At 34.7% G+C, this 22,581-nt stretch overlaps 1 protein-coding gene across 1 annotated transcript in view; it reads left to right on the top strand.

Annotated features, from left to right (window-relative positions):
* LOC133192081 (uncharacterized) overlaps nt 1–22,581 on the top strand; it is a 506,856-nt gene that overhangs the window by 355,026 nt on the left and 129,249 nt on the right. Inside the window, exons 21-22 of the mRNA XM_061327935.1 lie at nt 3,541–4,303; nt 20,423–20,463. Coding sequence (XP_061183919.1) covers nt 3,541–4,303; nt 20,423–20,463 — 804 coding nt within the window. The remainder of the gene's footprint in view (nt 1–3,540; nt 4,304–20,422; nt 20,464–22,581) is intronic.

Genomic DNA, 22,581 nt, shown 5'->3' with positions numbered 1-22,581 from the left:
ATTTTTAAGGGAAAGTAAAATACTCAAATTATTTAGTTTTCCTCTTAGAACCGGAAGTCGTCGTTTTTGTTTCCGGTGAGACTGACATATTTTGAAACTACAAATGAGATGCAATAAAATGATGCAAAGAAAGATTCAAAAAAGAAAAGTTGAAATTTTCGATTTCTTTGATCACTACCTGTGATGACCGGAAGTGGCGGCTAATGCTATTAACCCAGTTGGGCTCGCCTACTCCTCAACATCTATAACTCCTACAGTACCAACCAGACCCAACCTGACACAAAGCAGTCCCAGAGCAGTCCCACAGCGATCCCAGAGCAGTCCCAGCGGTCCCAGAAAGCACTCCCAGCAGTCCCAGAAAGCAGTCCCAGCAGTCCCAGTGGGCGGGGTTAATAAATTTAATGGGCGGAGCTTACTCAGAAATGAGATTACCAATAAACAATGTAACTATAAAAGGCAGTTGAAATTGATGATCCATTTCTTTCTGAGCAGTATCAAGTCTCATGCGACAGTCATTTTTTAACTGTTAAGAAAATCTCACTACGCGTATAGAAACAAATAATAAATATTGAACAAAGAAGACGTTCACACCTATAAATAACATGAATATTTAAACACAGTTTTGTGGTATATTAATTTTTCACCAAAATAAATCAATTTCTAAATTACTGTGATTGATATTGGTTTCCATATTTATTTATTTTTTTATTTATTTTTTTTGTAGATAATTAAGCTTGAGTAATTTATTTTCTATCAAAACTAGCTTTAAATAGGCCTTATAATTATAGAGCAAGGCCGATTTCCATACTATACTCTGAATGCAGTTTTCTTAAGTACTGGAGCTTTTGAAAAATTCTTTGTATATTATATTTCAGTCATGATTATTTTCACTGACTTGCCAATTTAATTATCGTTAAATTATCTATGTAACAGAAAACAATAATACTTTTATTATATAAACGTTTGAGTGTACATCTGTAAATCACGCTAATGGAACCCTTAGATTATGTTCAAAATTAATTAATCCCGAAATAAATTTATACACATTTATTGAAACGAAGATTTTTTGCAGTACATAGATTGAAATTAGTGTCATTGTTGACCAGCATGTTCAGTGATGTGTAACACTGATACCCAAATAACATGCATTGACTTTCTGCTAATCATGCCCGAAGGCGATTGAAACTTCAGGTGTTGACACCATTTTATACATTTGTATTGCTTTTTATTAATCGGCCAGGAAAACACAAACAAAACAAATAAGAAATAAGTCACAATTCCCAATATCTTAAAATGTTTATAAATTTACTCTTTTAATTATTTGTTTATAAATCAAAAACAAATTCATAAATAAATCCCCCAATAATTGTTCACAAATATAATGTTTTAAATGACTGAAGAATGGTAGAATAATTTTATTTCATGGTCATTTAATAAATTATTAGGTTTTATTTGAGGGCGGTAAAAAATAGCACGGAATGCTCTTTTTTAGCATGCATATGGTTTTAGCTTTTTCAATTTAAAAAAAATCCAGTACAGTACGTCCCTCTGAATGTCTTATTGTAATGACAAGTTCGTTTGTTTTTTTGTTTGTTTGTTTGTTTTTAAATAGTGCTAATGCAAACTTTGAGTACATTCCGTAACTTGACAGCATTAATTAATTAAATAGGCCTCGATATTTTTTTTTTCAAACACCTGTATTAAAGTTTTAATTAGCATGAATTAATTAAATAGGCCTAGATGTATTTTTTTTTCAAACACCTGTATTAAAGTTTAATTTAAAGGATAAAAGTCATCTCCTGACTTCCCTTTTAACTACTTTCATTTTTTAAAATTAATTCTAGACTACAATTGTGTAAATTTACAGCCTCTGAAGACATTTAGTAATTACATGTATATCTATCTCTACTTATTAAAATGTTGTAAAAAAAATCCTTGGTTTTTTTTTATTCTTTATCTTAAACACCTCTCTGCTTAAAGTAAACAAAACAACAACAGGGAGCCTGCAAATTCAGAATTAAAAAAGGGGCGGAGCTATCATGTCACTCAGAACCTTTTTCATGCATAAGCGAACAAAGCAGTCCGAGAAAGCAGTCCCAGGGACTGGTGGGACTGCTGGGTCTGCTTTCTAGAGCAGTCCCAGAGCAGTCCCACAGCGGTCCCAGAGCAGTCCCACAGCAGTCCCGGGGACTGCTTTCTGGGACTGCTTAGGTGTCAGGTTGGGTCTGGTTGGTACTGTATACGTTTGGTGTCTTAATCTCTTACCTTTTCTGAGATCTCACTCAGATAAAATATTTTTGAGAAAAATGGAAATCGGACATATCTGACAACCGGAAGTGAATTTCGAAAAAATGAAGAAGAAAAAACGCCTCGAGGTATTTTCATTCTCTATCAACCCTGAAAATTTCAGGAAAATCCATCCAGGCATCTCTGAGAAATCCTGCCAACAAAAAAAGGGGGGAAAAAAATAATAATAATAAACAATACAATCACTATAAGGTCTTCTGTCTGGAACGGAAGACCTTAACTAGAGCAAAGCTCATTGCAGAGCAAAGAGTAGGTCTTTCGTCCTGTTTTGACCGGAATTGACATCAAGAAAGAAAGGATTGAGTTAAGACATCTCCAGTGACTTTAAGGTTTCAATTTTGCATCAAAACCTGCAAAATAAGCTATTTCTGGCTACTTTCGGTTTGACCGGAAGTGATGTCGAGGGATGAAAAATTCGGTTGGACGCTTCTGGTTACATAAATTAACCAATAACGTGTCGAAAACAGCAAAAATATGCATTTTCAGACTACTTCCGTTTTGGCCGGAAGTGACGTGATTTGATGACTTTTGACAATCTTGCTCACTTCTACTTGTCATTTTGAACAATTTTGCTTCTTTGATGTATAACAAATTCTCAATAGTTTTGAGATATTGAGAAAACACTTTCAGCCCCTGTAGATCCCTTATTTTAGGGGCCAGCCCCTATTTGTTGAAATCAATTGAAAAAGCTTGTCATTATGCACAACTTTTGTTCTACATGTTTTAACAAATTGTGTATCAAATTGTGTAATATGGTTCTTTGGTCATCCTTGAGTATACTACTGACGTATTTTAGGATTTCATAAAGATTATGGAGTCTGGTCATTGAATGATACTATTTGGGAAAATCAGGATCAATATAAATAAGATATAAGCATTATTGAAAAAGGGATTTAAAAAAAAAGAAGGGGATTATAAATTCTGATGTAAATGCATGTCTTTAATTTTATTTTTCCCCTGACCAACTGACCCAATTGAAGGGGGGGCGGGGGGGGGGGGGGGGGGGGGTGAGAGTCTTTCAAAAAGAAGCGAATAAAAAATGCCCAGAACAACTTGAGGGGCCTGTATGACATACAGGTAGATTTTGTCTTGGTGAAAGGTGAAATTTTTTATACCTGCTGACCATCAAGATCAATGGGCCTTATGTTTTAAAACTTACTCTTTGCATAAATTTTGTCCACTAGCAAAGAAGAATTGTTTACATCATGACTTTATATAATTTTCTACTTGTAGATTTCCAGGAATATCTAAAACATCTTCAGTAACATCCAAGAATACATCAATAAATGCCAGGAATCCAATCCCTAGTCAGAGCAACACACTTTCAGGAAATACTACCACCAGTGCAATGTTTAGATTCCCTCCCCCTCCATTTACACCAAACAGTAAGCAGTTCTCTTCTGTGTCATTTGATGTTCCACCACCCCCACTTCCACAGACAATTAACATGTCTAACTTAGAAATAGCTGTGAGACCTGGTTTATCACATCAACACTCTGGTCACCAGCACTCTGAAAAAAATCAACAGAAGCCCTTGGAAGACAATGCTTTCCAGCAAAATTCAACTCTTGTAAATCCTCAAAGGGCATCCCAGATGGCTAATTATACAAACAATCCAAATCAACAACACCCCAAGAACAGTCCACATTCAGGAAATATTGGGAATCAAATGCATGGAGGGATTAGAAACATGTTTCAAAATCCTCCACCACCAAGCTTTCAGCAAATGACACCTAGAAATGAGAGACCACCATTTGGAGGAACTTCAAATGACAGGTCACCCTTTGGGGGAACAAACTCCCAGACAGTGCCATCCCAAATACAAAATTCTGCCTCACAGTTTCACTTGTTAAATCAGTTACTGAATGCTGGGATTGGGAGGATGAATGTGAGGCCTCTGGGCATGCAAAGTTCAATGGAGAACTCTGGAAAGAAAGAGGATCTTCCTTTTGTTCCTCCCGAATTGCTTGGAGCACTTTCACAGCTGGCTATTCAGGTGAGTTTGTATTCTGCAAAGGTACAATTTTGGCTTTATTATGCCCAAAAATGTGATGTTTTTAAAAAAGTTTTAAAATTGGTTTAACTATAGATGGCATCTCGGTATACATTGTAAGTGAAAATTATTCTCAAAAGGGATGTTAAATAAATAAACAATAATCATGAGTTGAATATATGAATGTGAAAAATCTGGCAAAAGGGAGGACCATTCTATCATATGATGTCATTAAATTGTTATATTTTGTTATCTAGACCTATTTTAGTATAAGTCTGGAACAGAAAAAGTCTCAACTGACTCATTAAAAGGGTTAATTTCTTTCAGAAAGTAGTGTCTATAGCCATCACTCACTTCAATTTTTAGCTCACCTGAACCAAAGGCTCAAGTGAGCTTTCCTGATTGAAAGAACTATATGCGGTATATGCATATTAAAATTGCCCCCACAAAAGTCATATTTTGAAAATTTTTTGAAATGTGCTGAATTGTATATATATTGTATGAGAAATCTAAATTAACAAAAATATAATAAATTCAAAGTAGGTTATTGGCAATTTTTGTTTCTATGACGTCACAAACTATTCTGATCTTGTGTTATTTTTCAGAAAGAGGAAAAAATGAACCTTTTTTTTTTCAATTTTTACTATAAAATTTATAGAGCGCAGGTCTGCTCCAAAACAATATTTACATATTTCATTGATATTATCATTCTACACATTATATCAAAGTATTGAGTCGGAGGAGACCTGCGCTCGGTGACTTTTACTCAAAATATTGACATAATATACACCTTTTTCTGTATAAAACATGGAAATTTTGAATTTACGTCATTTTCCTGATGTCATATTAACATATGGCATCATGGCTTATGAAAATATTCAGTGTTTTGAAGTCTGCAGATACCCCCTGTCTTAGAACATAATTATGTATTTCTCTGTCAAAGTTTGATTTTGGGGGCAAATATTAGTCATTACCGAATATAGTCCTTTGTCCATTGTCTGTTGGCGTTGTCATCATTCTGATAAACTTTTGACCACTGGGCCATCTCATTTCAACCAAACTTATCACAAAGTATCCTTGGATAAAGGTATTCACATTTGTTCAAACGAAGAGCCACACATTCTTCCTAGGGGAGATTATTAAAAAATAGTGAAAATGGGTGGGGTAGTTTAAAAATCTTTTTCTCAAGAATCACTGGGCCAGAAAAAAATAATGAATCTTATGTGAAAGGTTTCTGGAGTAGTGTAGATTCAAGTTTGTTCAAATCATGACCCCCGGGGTAGGGTGAGGCCACAATGGGGGATCAAAGTTTTACATAGAAATATATAGGAAAATATCTTTAAAAATCTTCTTCTTAAGAACAGCAAAGCCATGATTGCTCATATTTATATGGAAGCATCCTCAGGTTGTGTAGATTCAAGTTTGTTCAAATCATGACCCCCGGGGGTAGGGTGAGGCCACAATGGGGGATCAAAGTTTTACATAGAAATATATAGGATAATATCTTTAAAAATCTTCTTCTTAAGAACAGCAAAGCCATGATTGCTCATATTTATATGGAAGCATCCTCAGGTTGTGTAGATTCAAGTTTGTTCAAATCATGACCCCCGGGGGAAGGGTGGAGCCACAATGGGGGGATCAAAGTTTTACATAGAAATATATAGGAAAATATCTTTAAAAATCTTCTTCTGAAGAACAGCAAAGCCATGATTGGTCATATTTATATGGAAGCATCCTCAGGTTGTGTAGATTCAAGTTTGTTCAAATAAAGACCCCCAGGGGTAGGGTGAGGCCACAATGGGGGATCAAAGTTTTACATAGAAATATATAGGAAAATATCTTTAAAAATCTTCTTCTGAAGAACAGCAAAGCCATGATTGGTCATGTTTATATGGAAGCATCCTCAGGTAGTGTAGATTCAAGCTTGTTCAAGTCATGACCCCTGGGGGTACGGTGGGGCCACAATGGGGGGGTCAAAGTTTTTCATAAGAGTATATAGAAAAAAACTTTAAAAATCTTCTTCTCAAGATAAGCAAAGACATGATTGGTCATATTTATATGGAAGCATCCTCAGAGAGTGTAGATTCAAGTTTGTTCAAATCAGGATCCACGGAGGTAGGGTGGGGCCACAATGGGTGATCAAAGTTTACAGAGGAATATATAGGAAAAAATCTTTCTCTAAAGAATAGAAAAGCCATGATTAGTCAAATTGATATGGAAGCATCGTTGGGTAGTATAAAATGAAATTTGTTGAAATGAGCGCCCCCAGGGGTAGGGTGGGGCCACAATGAGGGATCAAATTTTTACAAATGAATATATGGGAAAAAATCTTCTGCTCAAGAACAGCAAAGTCATTTGTTATATTGATTTGAAAGCATTGTTAGGTAGTTTAAAATCCCCCATCCCCCCTCTCTCTCCCCCGTTAACTTTTCAATACTGAACTGATTTTTGCTTTTTTCCCTAGCCAATGTGCTTAGGTGAGCGATGTGGCCCATGGGCCTCTTGTCTAGAATATTATGAGAATAATGTGTAGTATATCCCTCCCCCCTTTTTAAATCGACTGTTCTGTGGATTTATCACCATGCATATCCAGTCTTATTTTATTGATCATGTAAATGAAGAACTAACTAAAAAAAAAACCACTGTTTCCCAAACAATATTTATAAAGGTAAAGAGTTTGTTATTTTTTTATGAGTTGATGGTATCAACTCATGTTATGTGACTTGTAAGGGATTCCCCAATGTATCGAAACTAATCACATTTTCGTTTGTGTACTTTGCGTACGGGTTCTTGTATAATATTAGTTTATTTACAGTTTTCATAATCTACAGAACAAGAATATGTTTCCTGATATGCTTTGACGTGTTTATGAACTTAAATATTTGTTATTAATTTTATTGGAATTTGTGTCTATCTGCGAGAGAAAATAGTGCTAGCGATATGCGGTCAACAAAAGTGACACATCATGCAAACAAAGTTTTGATTTATAAATCAATAAATGTTTTATATAATAAGAAGTACTTTGAAAACAGATTTTAAAGAAAATTCACAAAATTGAACATTGTACAAACCAGGTTATTTTTACAAGATTGACGTGCTGGTGGTATATAAATAAACTAATATTCTTGCGCTGTTGAGCAGTTTTCCCGCACTAGTGGATAAATCATTCAACACAGACATGACAGAGAACACTGCCTATGTTTGTAAATATAGCAAGGAGTTTGTAGTAAAGAAGATCGAAGTAAACCAATTACTAATCTCAAACTGCAGAAATGAGCTGTACCAGTTGAACAAAACAATTTTGAAATTAAAGTTCTTATTTACTGTGCAAGCAAAAAAAAATCGATTGCTTAAAGGGTTAGATTTTTTCAGCAGCGGACAACTCTGTGTTCCAATTTCTTTTTCCCCGTTAAAAACACAGTTGAGAATTCCTGTCTTCCACAATCTAGATCTGTTTCATAGCAAGCTTTAAATACAGTAGAGGTCACTTAAAACGCCTGTGATTCTTATCTCATTAATTGTCGGCACTACACTGGAAAGTGTTTTCCTTTAATATGTCCAGCTGTGCTTTGCTATCAGATGCTGACCATGTGATAAAATGAATTAATAGAATAAAAACAAAAACAAAAAAATTAAGTGGGGTGTTATTGGTAAATTAAATGTGATATGCATATTTATAAATGTGAAGAGATTAAGAAATCAAATTAATTCAAGAGTAGACAGATCATGTAAATAGTCAATATCATGCCATTGTGATGAATTTAAAGTCTTCAGTCGAAAAGCCGAAAGAATTGAAATATTAAACGTGCATACATGTATCAATGAAAGTCAATAAGCTGAGTTTCAAGAGAGGCTAAACTGAGGGAAATGATATATAAAATGTGCATATCAATTAAAGTCAAGTAGTTATATCTATTTCAAGAGTGACTAAACCAAACGAAATGACATATAAAATGCTCATTTCAGTTAAAAGTCAAAAAGTTGAATTTCAAGAGAATTAAAATATTAACTGTGCATATCAATGTTCATAAAAGACAGGGGGCTGAATATCAAGAGTGGCTAAATCAAGAGAATTGAAATGTCAAATGTGCATGTTAATTATCAAAGACAAGGAGTTGAATTTCAATAGTAACTAAATCAAGAAAATTGAGTTATGTTTTCTATATATATATATATATATATATATATATATATATATATATATATATATACAGTAAAACTTGTTGAATCCGGATGTTCTGCATTCCGGCATGTTGTTCAGTCCGGCGTAACATTTTAGTCCCAAGAATTTTCTTTATAATTTATGTTTAATAAATGTTGTTCAATCCGGATCTTGCCTATTCTGTAAACCGGCTGCTATTTGAAGAACTAACTGCTCATAATTAGTACAAATTATCTCCTCTAATCCGGCCACTTATTTTTACCTGTGCCCGCTGGTCATTACAGAAGTCTCGCGTGGGGATAATTATTGTCCCGTTAATGATCTATCCTGTATCGACAGTTTAGATTTTAACAAACACGATAAATAAATCATTAATGGCTCAAGTAAGGCGATGGTTGCGTAAAGCATGTCTGTAGTAAAACTGGGAGACTTATTCATGACCTCATTTCTACTTTCGTTTTGCGTGCACGACGTGCAATTCAAATTACTTGCTAGTTTACAACTACCATAACGACAGAAGATCTTGGTCCAATATTAATTAAAACATTTGTAATTAACAAATACAGTGTCAAAATATTCAAACATATTAATTTTAAAAGAAAGAAATTAGCAATCTGTCCCTAACAAAATAATATTTACAGCTACGATGAGGTTTTGGAGTGTGTTTAAAACATTTAACGTTTTTCAAATTTAATAAATGACCAAGAGATATATTTCGTTACTGAATAAAAAACTTTAAATTGAAATGAAAATTTTGAAGAACAAACAGAGTTCAAAACAAGAGAAATAGACGATTTTTTCAAGTGAAACGTTTGATCAAGTATTTCAGTATTTACCACTCTTTGTTTATATCTATGTAATTTTTAACTTGCTATATAACGGTTCAATTTTCTCCAATCCGGATGTTGTCTAATCCGGCCAAAAATTTTGGAACCACTGGGCACCAGATTAGACAAGTTTTACTGTATATATATATATATATAAAGCACTAAAAATGACCAACGACACGAACAATAAAAATTGTCAAATTTTTGCGATTTCCATAATTAAACGAATTAATTATCGCTAATTAATTCCAACCAAGTAGTAAGTCCTACACTGTCATATTCTCTCAATATAGCATAACTATACATGATAAAAAGAAACTAAAGAAAAGTAATATGGAAGGGCAATTTTAAAATATGAATTTGGATATATTATAGATATGGAAATCGGATAAAAGAAATAAACAAAAATGTAAGCTATAAATATTAGCGTAGGTTGTTCCAGAATTGCTAATGCGAATTAACGGTAAAGTTTCACAATATAGAGAGAATGAACTTGTTTGTTACAATCCGGGATTGGGTCTAGTTCACGTTCATCCTGGTGATGTCATTTAGTTTGTTAATACCATTAGGGCGGAATGACTTCAGCCTGTGCATCCAGAACTTTTCCTTGCCTTTCCTCTGAGCGTCTGTCCATCTTTGATTATGGTCAATAACCACTACTGTCATGTCTTCCCATTTGTGACCTTCAAGGTTGAAATGTTCCCCAAGGGGTTCATTTAATTTTTTTGTCCTAATGGTAGAACGGTGATTATTGACTCTCCTGTGGAGATCTCCTGTTTCACCAACATACTGTTTGGAGCAAACTTTGCAACTAATGAGATAAATGCAGTTGTCTGTTTGACAGGACAAATTCCCTAGTATTTTGTAGCTGCAGCCTGTAACAGGACTGTTAAAGCTGTCTGTGTCAGAGCTGTGCTTACAGAGAAGACATCTTCTGTCAGAGCAAGTTTAAAAGCCCCCGTTAGGTAATGGATTGTCCAATCTGGTTCTTACTACCATGTCCTTTAGGTTCCTCGGGCATCTGTAAGCAGCCAATGGAGGCTCCTTAAAGACTTCTGCCATTCGTTTATTTGAATGGAGAATTGGCAGGTTCTTTTGAAGGATACTGCTGAGGTTCTTAAGGACGGGATGGTATGTGATTACCAGAGGGACCCTGCCGCTATTGTCTTTCTCCTTGTAGCGTAATAGGTTTTGCCTGTCAAGTCCCGCCATCTCATCAATAGCAGTTTGTACGGTGCGGGCATTGTAGCCTCTCTTGCATAAGTGGGACTTGAGGAGACCACTTTGTTCCTGATATAAGGCAGGGGATGAACAAATGCGCTGATCTCTGTGACCATTTCAATTATGGTATCATTTAATATTTTGTAAAATTACAAATTACTTTAATTTAAATGCAAGCTACATTTTACAAAAAATCCCAAAACTAATTAGTATTACACTGTATTTGTTTTCTATGTTTAAAGGTTCGATTTTTGATAAATTATTATACACTCCAGTAGATATTTAAAAAAAAAAATAAAATATACGTCTTAAAAATACATGATAGATAAGGTGTAAATAAAATGATATAATTTTATTTCTCAAAGAAAACAAAAAGAAAAGATTTTAAAGTGATAGTTTTCATCATTGCACATAATACATGTATCACATAATCCAAACATGGATTAGAGACCTCAACTCATTTACACATTATATAATCAATACCATCAACTTGTAGTAGTACTTTCAGTACTTTGATTATTGATATCTTGTATAACGTTCACGCGACCACTCACTGCCAACTTCAGTCATGGAATATTAGAGCTTTCCAGTAATTGGACACTTTCAGAGAAATGCTTGCAAATTTATGCAATATAGCAAAATTAATTGTATGAATAATTTGGTAAAAATACAAAAACATGATCAATTTACAGATGTACCTACATGTATATTTTTTCCTCATTGCAACATACAAATTCTATGTCGATATCGTATTGATTTCAATCCTCATCATTACTATTGATTGGAAATACTTGATACCATATGAGATTTGGTGTTATGTTGATGTCGTCGATATTGACAATACCATGATGATATCATATCGATATCGATCCTATTTGTACAATTCATTTTCAAAACAAGGCATATCATAATTTAACAAGGCCACAAGCGAGGTAGATATTGATTCATTATTGACATGAATATGAAAATAAGTTAGGATGACATACAAAGTTTTAGGGGTTGTTATTGTCTTGGGTTAGGCTAAGAGTAAGGTGTTGGGTTAGGGTGAGAATTGGTAAATATGTTTTTAACAATCATGATTCGATATCGATACGATATCAATATCGACGATACAGACAGTAGGTTCAACTTATTAATCAGAAATTACATATGCACAAGTGTTGCTTTGAGAAAGACAGATGTTACTGTCTTGGGTTAAGTTAAAAGTAAAGTTTTGTGTTAGGGTAAAAGTTGGTATAGCATTATGTTTTTACAATCATGATTCGATCAATACGATATTGTCGATATCGATGGCTAGTACAATCTTCGTAAAGGTAAATTATTTAAACATAGACACACATACACAGCAACACAGCACTTACCAAGGGTTGAGCAAACATAATTTGAAATTGAAGCGATATCGTCGATATCGACAATATTGACACTACAGGGAAACTTTATAAGTGATAGTTTTCAAGCAGCTCAAATGTTAAAAAACACAATATTAAGGGTGGAAACCATAATCCTTTGAACAATCATGATTTGATATTGGTACGATATCATGGATATTGACAGTAAGGAACACTTCATAAAACAGAAAGTATTCTAATATACACACAAAACTAGAGAAATATTATAGCAAACTATATAAAAGTAATCTGTCGATATCATAACTACATCGTGTCTTGGACATAACTCCATAGGAATGCTGAAAATTGTTGATTGGAACTCACACTGACTATTTAGCATGTGTACATCATTACTGCAGTTCGCAAATAGTTTAAACAGAATTTTTAGTACTAATATTTTCGATATTCATGTTAAACTCTCAAATGACACAGCTTATGAATAGTTTTCTTGATACAATTTAAACAGATGTTGCCTAGTATTGATATTATACAATTTAAAAAAGTTTAATATTTTCTGGTGAACGGTCTTTTTTTTGTGTATGTTTTTTGTTTTTTTGTTTTTTGAGTATGTTTATTATTAGCTCTTCTGAGCCAAAGGTTCAAAGAGCTAATGCTATGGCCCTTTGTGCGTAAACATTTTAGAATATGGGCCATAACTCAAGAACCCCTTGGCCAATTATTGTCAAATTTGTCACAGGATATCCTTAGCCCAAGGGCTCCCATTGATACTGAAACTAGGGTTGTAATCCCGAAACAAAGGGAGATATTAGGTATATAAAACCAAAAGTACTGTTGCTAATAAATCTTCTCATGAAGCACTGGGCAGATTATCACCAAACTTTCATACAAGGATGAGGATATGTTGAAGATTAAAAATTGTTCAAGGCTTCACCCTGGGGCAAAGAGTGTGGTCTCAAGGTCGCTTCAGAGTTGACCAAAAATTACATTTTATTAAAACACTGATATTTTGCTTACTATAAGGAATGTGATCATCAAATCTTGTCAGTTGATGCATCTTAGAATATCATATCATGTTAAGTCAAAAGTAGGTCACAGTGACCTACTTTTTCAATTTTGCAGGCATTTGTTTTCAAATTGATTTTGAGGCACTTTAAGGCATATGATCATCAAACTTTGTCAGTTGATGCATCTTTTTGGTCCTCAAAGTACGTCAATTGAAAAGTATGCCTTTGTGACCTACTTTTTGAATTTTATGGCCTATCTTTTTCAAAACATCTAAGGGTCATTATTTCAAATACTGAAAAGTGTAGAATCATTATAACTTGTAAATTGATGCATCTTTGGGCCTTAAAACATATTCATCAAAAAGTAGGTCACTGTGACCTAGTTTTTGAATTTTGCAGGCATTTGTTTTCAGATTGTTTTAGAGAAATATTTTGGACACTATCAGACCTATAATCATCAAACCTTTTCAGTTGATGCATCTTGGGTCCTCGAAGAATGTCAACTAACCTACTTTTGAAATTTTTTGGCTATATTTGAATATCTCAGGGACTAATTGGCTTAGAATCATCAAACTTTGTTAATTGATGCGCGTCTTGGGTCCTTGAAGAATGCCAACCAAAAAGTAGGTCACTGTTACCTATTTTGAAATTTTATGGCTATATTTAAATATTTCAGGTCCTTATTGGCTTAGAATAATCAATCTTTGTCAGTTGATACATCTTGGGTCCTCAGAGAATGTCAACCAAAAAGTAGGTCACCATGAACTACTTTTGAAATTTTATGGCTATATATAAATATCAAAGGTACTTATTGGCTTAGAATCATCAAAATTTGTCAGTTGATGTATCTTTGGTGTTCGGAGAATGTGTCATCTAAAAAGTAGGTCACAGTTTCCTACTTTTGGAATTTCAAGGCAATGTCTAAAAGAGTCTTGAAATCATTCAAACTTCATCAGTTGAGGCATTTAAGAGACTCAGAGTATGTTTACCAAAAGGTAGGTCAATGTGACCTTTTTTGTAATCTCATAATTTCATGGCCATATCTGAATATTTAAGATAATAAGTGGCTTCGAATCATCACACTTTGTCAGTTGATTCATCCTTGGTTCTCGAAGTGTTTTAACCAAAATGTAGGTCATCATGACCTTCTTTTGGAATTTCAAGGCTTTACCTAACTGTACATCTATACAGGATACTTAGAGACTTCAAAAAGAAGTGAAAGGTTGTACAATTTTATCAGAGGAGCGATTCAAGGCCCTTGGGCCTCTTGTTTTCTATTCATATTTGCAAAATAAAAGAAAATACTTTCATAACTAAACATACACTTTGGATCGTTTAATTTTTGTGTCGCCTGCAGAGCAGAGGGGCACTTAGGGATCACTTAACCCGGTGTCTGTCCGTCTGTCTGTCACACTCTATATCTTGAGAATTGTAAGAGGTATGGATTTGATATTTTACACATATATTGCTTGGCACTATGGCTTTTGTAAATTACCATGGTTACTGACTTCATGACCTTTGACCTACTTTTCAAAATAGTTCATAGTGCTGATATACAGCATATTTTTGACATTTAAGAGGTAAGTATATGCTATTTAGCATGTGCACTGTTTGTCATTAGACATTATGAAAAATACCAGCATTACAATCCACTTGACCTTTGACCTACTTTGCAAAAAATACCCTGGGCAGTTTAACTTATGACTTTTGAATTTTGAGAGGCAGGATTTTGAAAATTAGCATTTATTTATGTTTATGAGCTCTAGGGTTGGATACCGTTAAGGATGAAACGGTACGATGCCATACCGGTATATTTTAAACGATACGGTATTTTTAACGATACGGTACTTTACCTTGATGAATGAGAATGAGGGTTTATTTTATAACAAATGTGTTTTCACCAATCACCAACCCTTCAATGTTATATTATGAAATGAGCTAATAAACTATGATTCTATTTCAACCTTTTAATAAAGATCAACAAAACAAATAAATTGAATCTCAAACAAATTAATTTGACTAGATACATAATCACAAGTATACACAATCTAGCTTCACTCGTTTGCTATGTCCTGATGACCCATTTTGTTTGGTCACTTTAAACGACGAAACATTAGGAAATTGAAAGAGATGCACGTCACATTTTTGTGACATTTGCCTTTTTAATTTACATTTATTATCAGTTTTTATTTATGAAATTAAAACATGATTAATATGAATGTATTTTAATTATTTTTTTTAAATATACGTATTGATCTACCTCGAATATCGGCAGCCGAAAGCAAGTATCAAGCAGTTGAACTAAGCATCCATTTCGTTAATTAGCCTACCTTTTCAATGCGTGGATAAGTCTGGAAACGTTTTTTTTAAAAATCATTTTGAATGTATTAAAATGTTTTAAAGATTCAGAAATATAATACCGTTATTAGTAACGGTATTAAATGAAACGGTATTTTACCGGTATTTTTTAAGTAACTATTCGGTACGGTACTGGCACCGAGTACCGGTATCCAACCCTAATGAGCTCATCATACTGTACTTTAAATCTGTATGATATTCAGTTATCACATAAACTTATATTTAAATACTATAAATATATATTGGGATCGGTATTCCACAATGGGTCATGTAGACTGACAATTGCAGTAAAGATAGACTGAAATCTCTTTTGGAGGATTGTTGGAAACACATAAAAATGATAAATATTTATTTCAAATAATTTCAATTTAATTATTCATTTGAGGGTTAGGAAACCATATTTTCTTTGATTGTCAGATTCTATTGCAGTCTTATCCTATCCATGGATGCCAATTTTTCTTTGCAGGCAAATGCACAAACTGTCATGCTAATAGTAAATAAAAAGCTGACCACTCTTACATATATATACATCTTTAATGAAGCAACAAAACAGGCGGTACATGCATTCCTTGTAACACTAGATTTTTAATACAAGGAATTTCACAAAATTTCTGTTTGGAGAGATACTAGTTGATCAATGATTTAACCATGGTGGGGGACAGGTAGATGATATGAGATTCCTTTGGTGGGAACTGGTTTACCTGTCTCACCTGGCGAAATCTGGTGTTGTGTTTATTCCGCGACGGGGTGTGGGAAAAGGATGCACATTGGCTGTACTGTATTTATAATGTGTCAGAACTATTGAAACTATTCAAAATGCGTTGTATTTACTCACTCTTGTTTGAAAACTATCAAAATCATTGTAAATTAAATACAATTCATCGTAGAAAGAGGGGCCGCAGTCAGAAATTTTGGCACATCATCCTTTCTGAAACATTCCAGTGAAGCTATAAGACCTAAATTACTAATTAAGTAATTTCACAAAATTTCTGTTTGGAGAGAAATTTAGGGAACCCAGATCCTTCAACTGGCGTAAGAATTTCATAAATATTATGGATTCTGTAGAGGACTACGCCAGGCGATGGGCCAGACATGAAAAAGAAGACCTTGACACTTTGTCAGAATGGATTAAATGTATCAGATGTATGTTAAAATCACGCATTAAAAGATTGAGAAGCAATATGAAAACCATCTATCCTTCTGTATTCAATAATCCAGAAGTGAAAATAGAATTAGATAGATTACATGATCAGTACATGCTGGTCCCTGCTGACAAAGCAGGTAACAACATTGTCTTTGTTTGTAAGGCTCATTATATTAAATGTATTTTAGAGGAACTTGGATTTAATTCTACAAGTGGTAATCCAACTTATTATCATAGTTCCCTTTCTAAGGAAGAAATTCTTCAAAATCATATGTCAGTTTTGAATATTTTTAATAATCCAAACAACCAAAATGAATTCGAATTACCATATTTATATTGGATTCCAAAACTTCATAAAAATCCTTACAAACAAAGATACATAGCGGGTTCCAGTAAATGTTCAACCAAGCCTCTATCTTTACTCCTCACTAAGATATTGACAGTAGTGAAGGAGAAAAGAGTACTGTGCAACAATATATTCGAGAAGTGGTGTAAATCAGATGTGGATACTTAAAAATTCCAAGGAACTTTTGAAAAATTGAAATCACAAGATTTTACCAAAATCAACAGCTTAAAAACTTACGACTTTTCAACTTTATACACAACCATTCCCCACGATAAATTAAAGTCCAGGCTTTTTGATACCATTGACAGTTGCTTTTTCAATAAAAATGGAACTCGTAAATATACTTACCTTGTCATTGCTCATTTGCAAAATTATTTTGTTAAAAAATATTCTGATTGTACACACAAGTACTCTGAAGTTGACATTAAAAAGATGCTTGAGTTTCTGATTGACAATATCTATGTGGTTTTTGGAGACCAGGTCTTCCAACAATCTATTGGAATTCCTATGGGTACCAATTGCGCCCTGTTATTAGCAGACCTTTTTTTGTATTCATATGAAGCAGAATTTGTCCAAAATCTTGTACGTGAAAAGAAGAAAACACTTGCTGTGGCGTTCAACTCGACATTTAGATATATCGACGATGTATTGTCAATTAACAATGGCTATTTTCATTCTTATGTTGATACGATATATCCTTGTGAACTTGAGATAAAAGATACCACAGAGTCCGACACATCTGTTTCATATTTGGATATTTTACTTAAAAAAGACGTTAATGGTAATCTAACAACCAAGCTTTATGATAAACGTGATGACTTTAACTTTTCAATCGTCAACTTCCCTTACTTATGCAGCAATATACCTTCATCACCTGCATACGGGGTATATATCTCTCAGTTGATTCGATACGCAAGGGCATGCTCTACATATGTACAATTTCTAAAACGAGGTAAATTATTGACAAATAAGTTGATGAAACAAGAATATCAGCTGTCTCGTTTAAAGTCATCATTTCGTAATTTCTATGGTCGATACAATGACCTTGTCAGCAAATACAATTTATCATTGAGTCAAATGCTGACTGACGTTTTTCATACTAATTGTTAGGCCGTTGTTTACACACTGGATTGTCGACGGATTTTTCCATTATTTCCCAATCATGACCGTTCATGGTAGCTCAGTCGGTAGAGCGCTCGCTCCGTGATCGGGAGGTCGTGAGTTCGAATCTCGGCCGCGACAGACCTAAGTCGATAAAAAATAGGTAGCAACTGTTCCTTCGCCATGCGCTCAGCACATTGAAGTGAAAGTTGCGGGTCTTTCGGATGAGACCTTAAAAACCGAGGCCCCGTGTCACGGCAGGCGTTGGCACGATAAAGATCCCTCACTGCTCAATGGCCCTGAGTGCCGAGTAAAGGTCAAAATTTGAAGCCCTTCACCGGTATTTGGTGACGTCTCTATATGAGTGAAAAATTCTCGAATGGGACGTAAAACAATATACAATCAATCAATCCCAATCATGACAAGGAGCACACGGCGGGTGTGACCGGTCGGCAGGGGATGCTCACTCCTCCATGGCACCTGATCCCACCTCTGATGTTTGGAGGTCCGTGTTTGCTCTGCTCCTATTTTGTATTGTATAATGGACTTTTGAGCTTGAATACTGTTCGTTATCTCCATATATTTCACCTATCCAGACTAAACTTGCAGTGTTGTTGTATCTAGGTATCCACACTACCAAAACATTCAGTTGATGAGAGACATTTCCTTCACTTATGGATAACAACTGTGCAATCTCATTACATTAAGCTTTGTTATTTTTAGGTCACCTGAGTTTACTCAGGTGACCTATTGCTATCTGTTTTCGTCCGTCGGCGTGCGTCGTCCGTCGTGCATTAACATTTGAACATTTTCAGCTTCTTCTCTGGAACCACTGAACCAATTTCAACCAAATTTGGCACATAGCATCTATATGTGAAGGGGAGTAAAAATTGTGAAATTCATGACCCCTACCCCCCTGGGGCCTGAGGGGTGGGGCTAAAACCATCAGAATTAATGCAATCTTTAAAAATCTTCTTCTTTACTCCTGGGCATCAAGCAGGCAAACTGTTGGCATGAATGTAATAAGCATTGAGCCCTCTACCTAAATTGTGAAATTTATGGCCCCAGGGTCAGGGGTTCTGGTGCTAGGGTGGGGCTCTGTTGAATATGTAGTGAAAAGCATTATTCTTAAAAAATCTTCTCCTCTGCTCTTGGGTATTTAGGAAACAAACAATATGCATAGTTATGATGAGGAAAGGTGTCTCTTCTAAAATTGTGAATTTCATGGCCCCTGGGTCAGGGGTTCTGGTGTTAGAGCGGGTATCTAATGGTTATATAGTGAAAATGCATTAATTATTCAAAAATCTTCTCCTCTGCTCCTGGGTATTAAGCCGATGAACTAAGTACATAGTTATGATGAGAAATAGTGCCTCTTCCAAACTTGTGAATTTCATGGCCCAAGGGTCAGGGGTTCTGGTGTTAGGGTGGGGCTCTGTTGAATATATAGTGATAATGCATTATTTCTTTAAAAAGCTTCTTCTGTGCTCTTGGATATTATGAAAACAAAATAAATACATAGTTATTATGATGAAAGGTGCCTCTTCCAAAATTGTGAATTTCATGGCCCCAGGGTCAGGGGTTCTGGTGTTAGGGCAGCGTTCTGTTGAATATACATGTATAGTGAAAATGCATTATTTCTTCTAAAAATCTTCCCTGATCCAGGGAAAACAAACCGAAGGCATAGTTATGATGAATAAGGGTGCCTATTCCTATGTTGTGAATTTCATGGCCCCCTGGTCAGGGGTTTTGGTTTTAGGGCGGGGCTCTAATGATTACATAGTTAAAAATGCAATAATTCTTTGACAATCTTCTCCTTTTCTCCTGGGTAATAAGCCGATGAACTAAGAGTATAGTTATGATATGTAAGTGTGCCTATTCCAAAATTTTGAAATTCATGGCCCCTGGGTCAGGGGTTCTGGTGTTAGGGTGGGGCTCTAATGATTACATCGTAAAAATGCAATAATTCTTTGAAAATTTAATCTTCTTCTTTTCTCCTGGGTATTAAGCTGATGAACTAAGAGTATTGTTATGATATGTAAGGATGCCTCTTCCAAAATTGTGAATTTTATGGCCCCTGCATCATGGTTCTGGTGTTAGGGCAGGGCTCTAATGATTACATAGTGAAAATGCATTAATTCTTTGATAATCCTCTGCTCTCTTTCTGGGTATTAAGTAAGCTTACTAAATGTAAAATTATGAGGAGCAAGTGTGCCTCTTTCGAAATTGTGAATTTCATGGCCTCTGGTTGAAAACATGAATCCATTGTGGCGAAGTTGTTGCATGATACTCAGGTGACCTATAAGGCCCGTGGGCCTCTTGTTCTTTTACCTATTTTTTTAGGGCTAGGGAGTGACCACAGAGGTTGGCAATATTTCATTTGTGGACTTCTATGAAAGTTCATCAATTTGATAAAATCTTTTTCTAAAGAACACTAGCAAAATTAATTGAATTAATAGGCAAGCTTACCCAATCCTTAAAGTGTATTGATTTATATACAGATTAAAAAATCAAGCACAAATGTCTTCACAATTGCTTAATTTAGCCCTGCATGTGCTCTGTTAAGTTAAAAAAAAAAGCAGAGTATTGATTTACGTGTTTCTTTTTCTTTAGGGAACACCTATACATGAAACAGGAAATTCTCCGAACAGAAGGTAAGCTTAAAACTGTTAAATGTTCTCAGTAAAGAATATGTACCGGTAGTATGTACTCTCAAATTTACTAGTATGTAATAGACAAACTTCATTATACCTGCACTTTCTAAAGAAAGTTCGGGTATATTGTTGTTACTCATGTCTGTCCATCCGTCCGTCCGTCTGTCACACTCTTCTTTCTCAAACACCTCTTACATTTTACACAGTAGCCTAATCATCTTTTGGGTGATGGTTGGTGGTGTCATGTAGAATTTTCATATTCACCCTGAGGGTCAAATGGGGATCGAAAAATGACATTTTTTATGCAAAAAGCCCCTGGTTCCCTGAACTCCTCTTACATTTTACACAGTAGCCTAATCATCTTTTGGGAGATAGTTTGTGGTGTCCTGTAGATGTGCAGTAAGGTTTTGGAATGTTCACCCTAGAGGTCAAATGGGGGTCGAAAAATGACATTTTTTATGCAAAAAGCCCCTGGTTCCCTGAACCCCTCTTACATTTTACACAGTTGTCTAATCATTTTTTGGGAGATGCTTAGTGGTGTCCTGTAGATGTGCAGTAAGGTTTCGGAATTTTCATTTTCACCCTGGGGGTCAAATGGGGGTCGAAAAATGACGTTTTTTATGCAAAAAGCCCCTGGTACCCTGAACTCCTCTTACTTTTTACACAGTAGCCTAATCATATTTTGGGAGATGGTTGCTGGTGTCATGTAGATGTGCAGTAAGGTTTCGGAATTATCATTTTCACCCTGGGGGTCAAATGGGGGTCAAAAAATGATGTTTTTCATACAAAAAGCCCCTGGTTCCCTGAACTCCTCTTACATTTTACATGGAAGCCTAATCATCTTTTGGGAGATGGTTGATGGTGTCCTGTAGATGTGCATTAAGGTTTTGGAATTTTTATTTTCACCCTGGGGGTCAAATGGGGTTCATTTTTTTTCAAATATTTAACATGTTTAAATACCCTGGTTCCCAGAACTTTCCTTATATTTTTTGCATTAGCCTTAAATCATGATCATTTGGAAGATGATTGGTTTTGTCCTGTGAATGTATAAAATGGTTTCAAAATTTGCATTTCCATGTGGATGGCAAATAGGGGCAGGAAAAAAATGGCCCTTCCCTAACCCATAGGGTCATGATTTGTACAAACTTAAATCTACACTTCTTGAGAATATTTCCATATTAATCATGCTCTTGTTGTTCTTGAAAAGAAGAATTTTGAAGATTTTTTTCCCTTTTATTCCTATGTAAAACTTTGATCCCTTATTGTGGCCTGACCCTACCCTTGGAGGTCATGATTTGAAAACTAGAAATATGTCCATAGGACATGAATGCCCCGCCGAATGTATATTACTAATGCAACATGAAAATTTGTATGAGTGTATGAAGTTTGATGAGAATATCTTGAACAGTTTCTTTAAAATTGAAACTAAAATCTAAAAACAATTGGATATAGATGATAAATTCTCACCAAATTATGTATAAGTGCATGCTTACATAAAAATATCTTAAATTGTTTCTTTAAAACTAAGAAAAATACAAATTAAAGAGAAGGTAGGTCAAGGTCACAGGAAAGTGCAAGGTGAAAAGTTTTTGATGCAGTTGAATAGCTCTCACTGATACATATCAGCATATTAGGTTTAATAAAAAATATCTTGAATGATTTATTTAAAACTGAGCTTAACACTTATTTAAGAAAAGAGAGGTCAAGGTCAAAGGAAAGGTTGAGGTCAAAATGTTGATGCAGTTGAAAAGCTTACATCAGTGTGTATTTACTATTAGCTTATGAAGTTTGATAAAACTATCATAAATGGATTATTTAAAACTTAGATAAACACTAATTTAAAAAAGTGAGGACAAGGTCAAAGGAAAAGCCAAGGTCAAAAAAGTTGATGCAATTGATAGCTCTCAGCAGTATGTATCAGCATATGAAGTTTGATAAATATATCTTGAATTGCTTATTCAAAACTGATCTAGACAGTAATTTAAGAAAAGTGAGGTCAAGGTCAAAGGAAAGGTCAAGGTCAAAAAGGTTGATGCAGTTGAAAAGCTTACATCAGTATGTATCATCATATGAAGTTTGATTACAGTAATTTGAATGATTTCATTAAAACTAAGCTAA

The sequence above is a fragment of the Saccostrea echinata genome, unplaced genomic scaffold (assembly GCF_033153115.1).
Source record: "Saccostrea echinata isolate AGI-Se365-2 ecotype Australia unplaced genomic scaffold, CSIRO_AGI_Sech_v1 ptg000025l, whole genome shotgun sequence".
NCBI classification, from domain to species: domain Eukaryota; kingdom Metazoa; phylum Mollusca; class Bivalvia; order Ostreida; family Ostreidae; genus Saccostrea; species Saccostrea echinata.
Note: the sequence above shows the minus strand (reverse complement) of the source record. Positions and strands in the feature narration are given on the sequence as shown.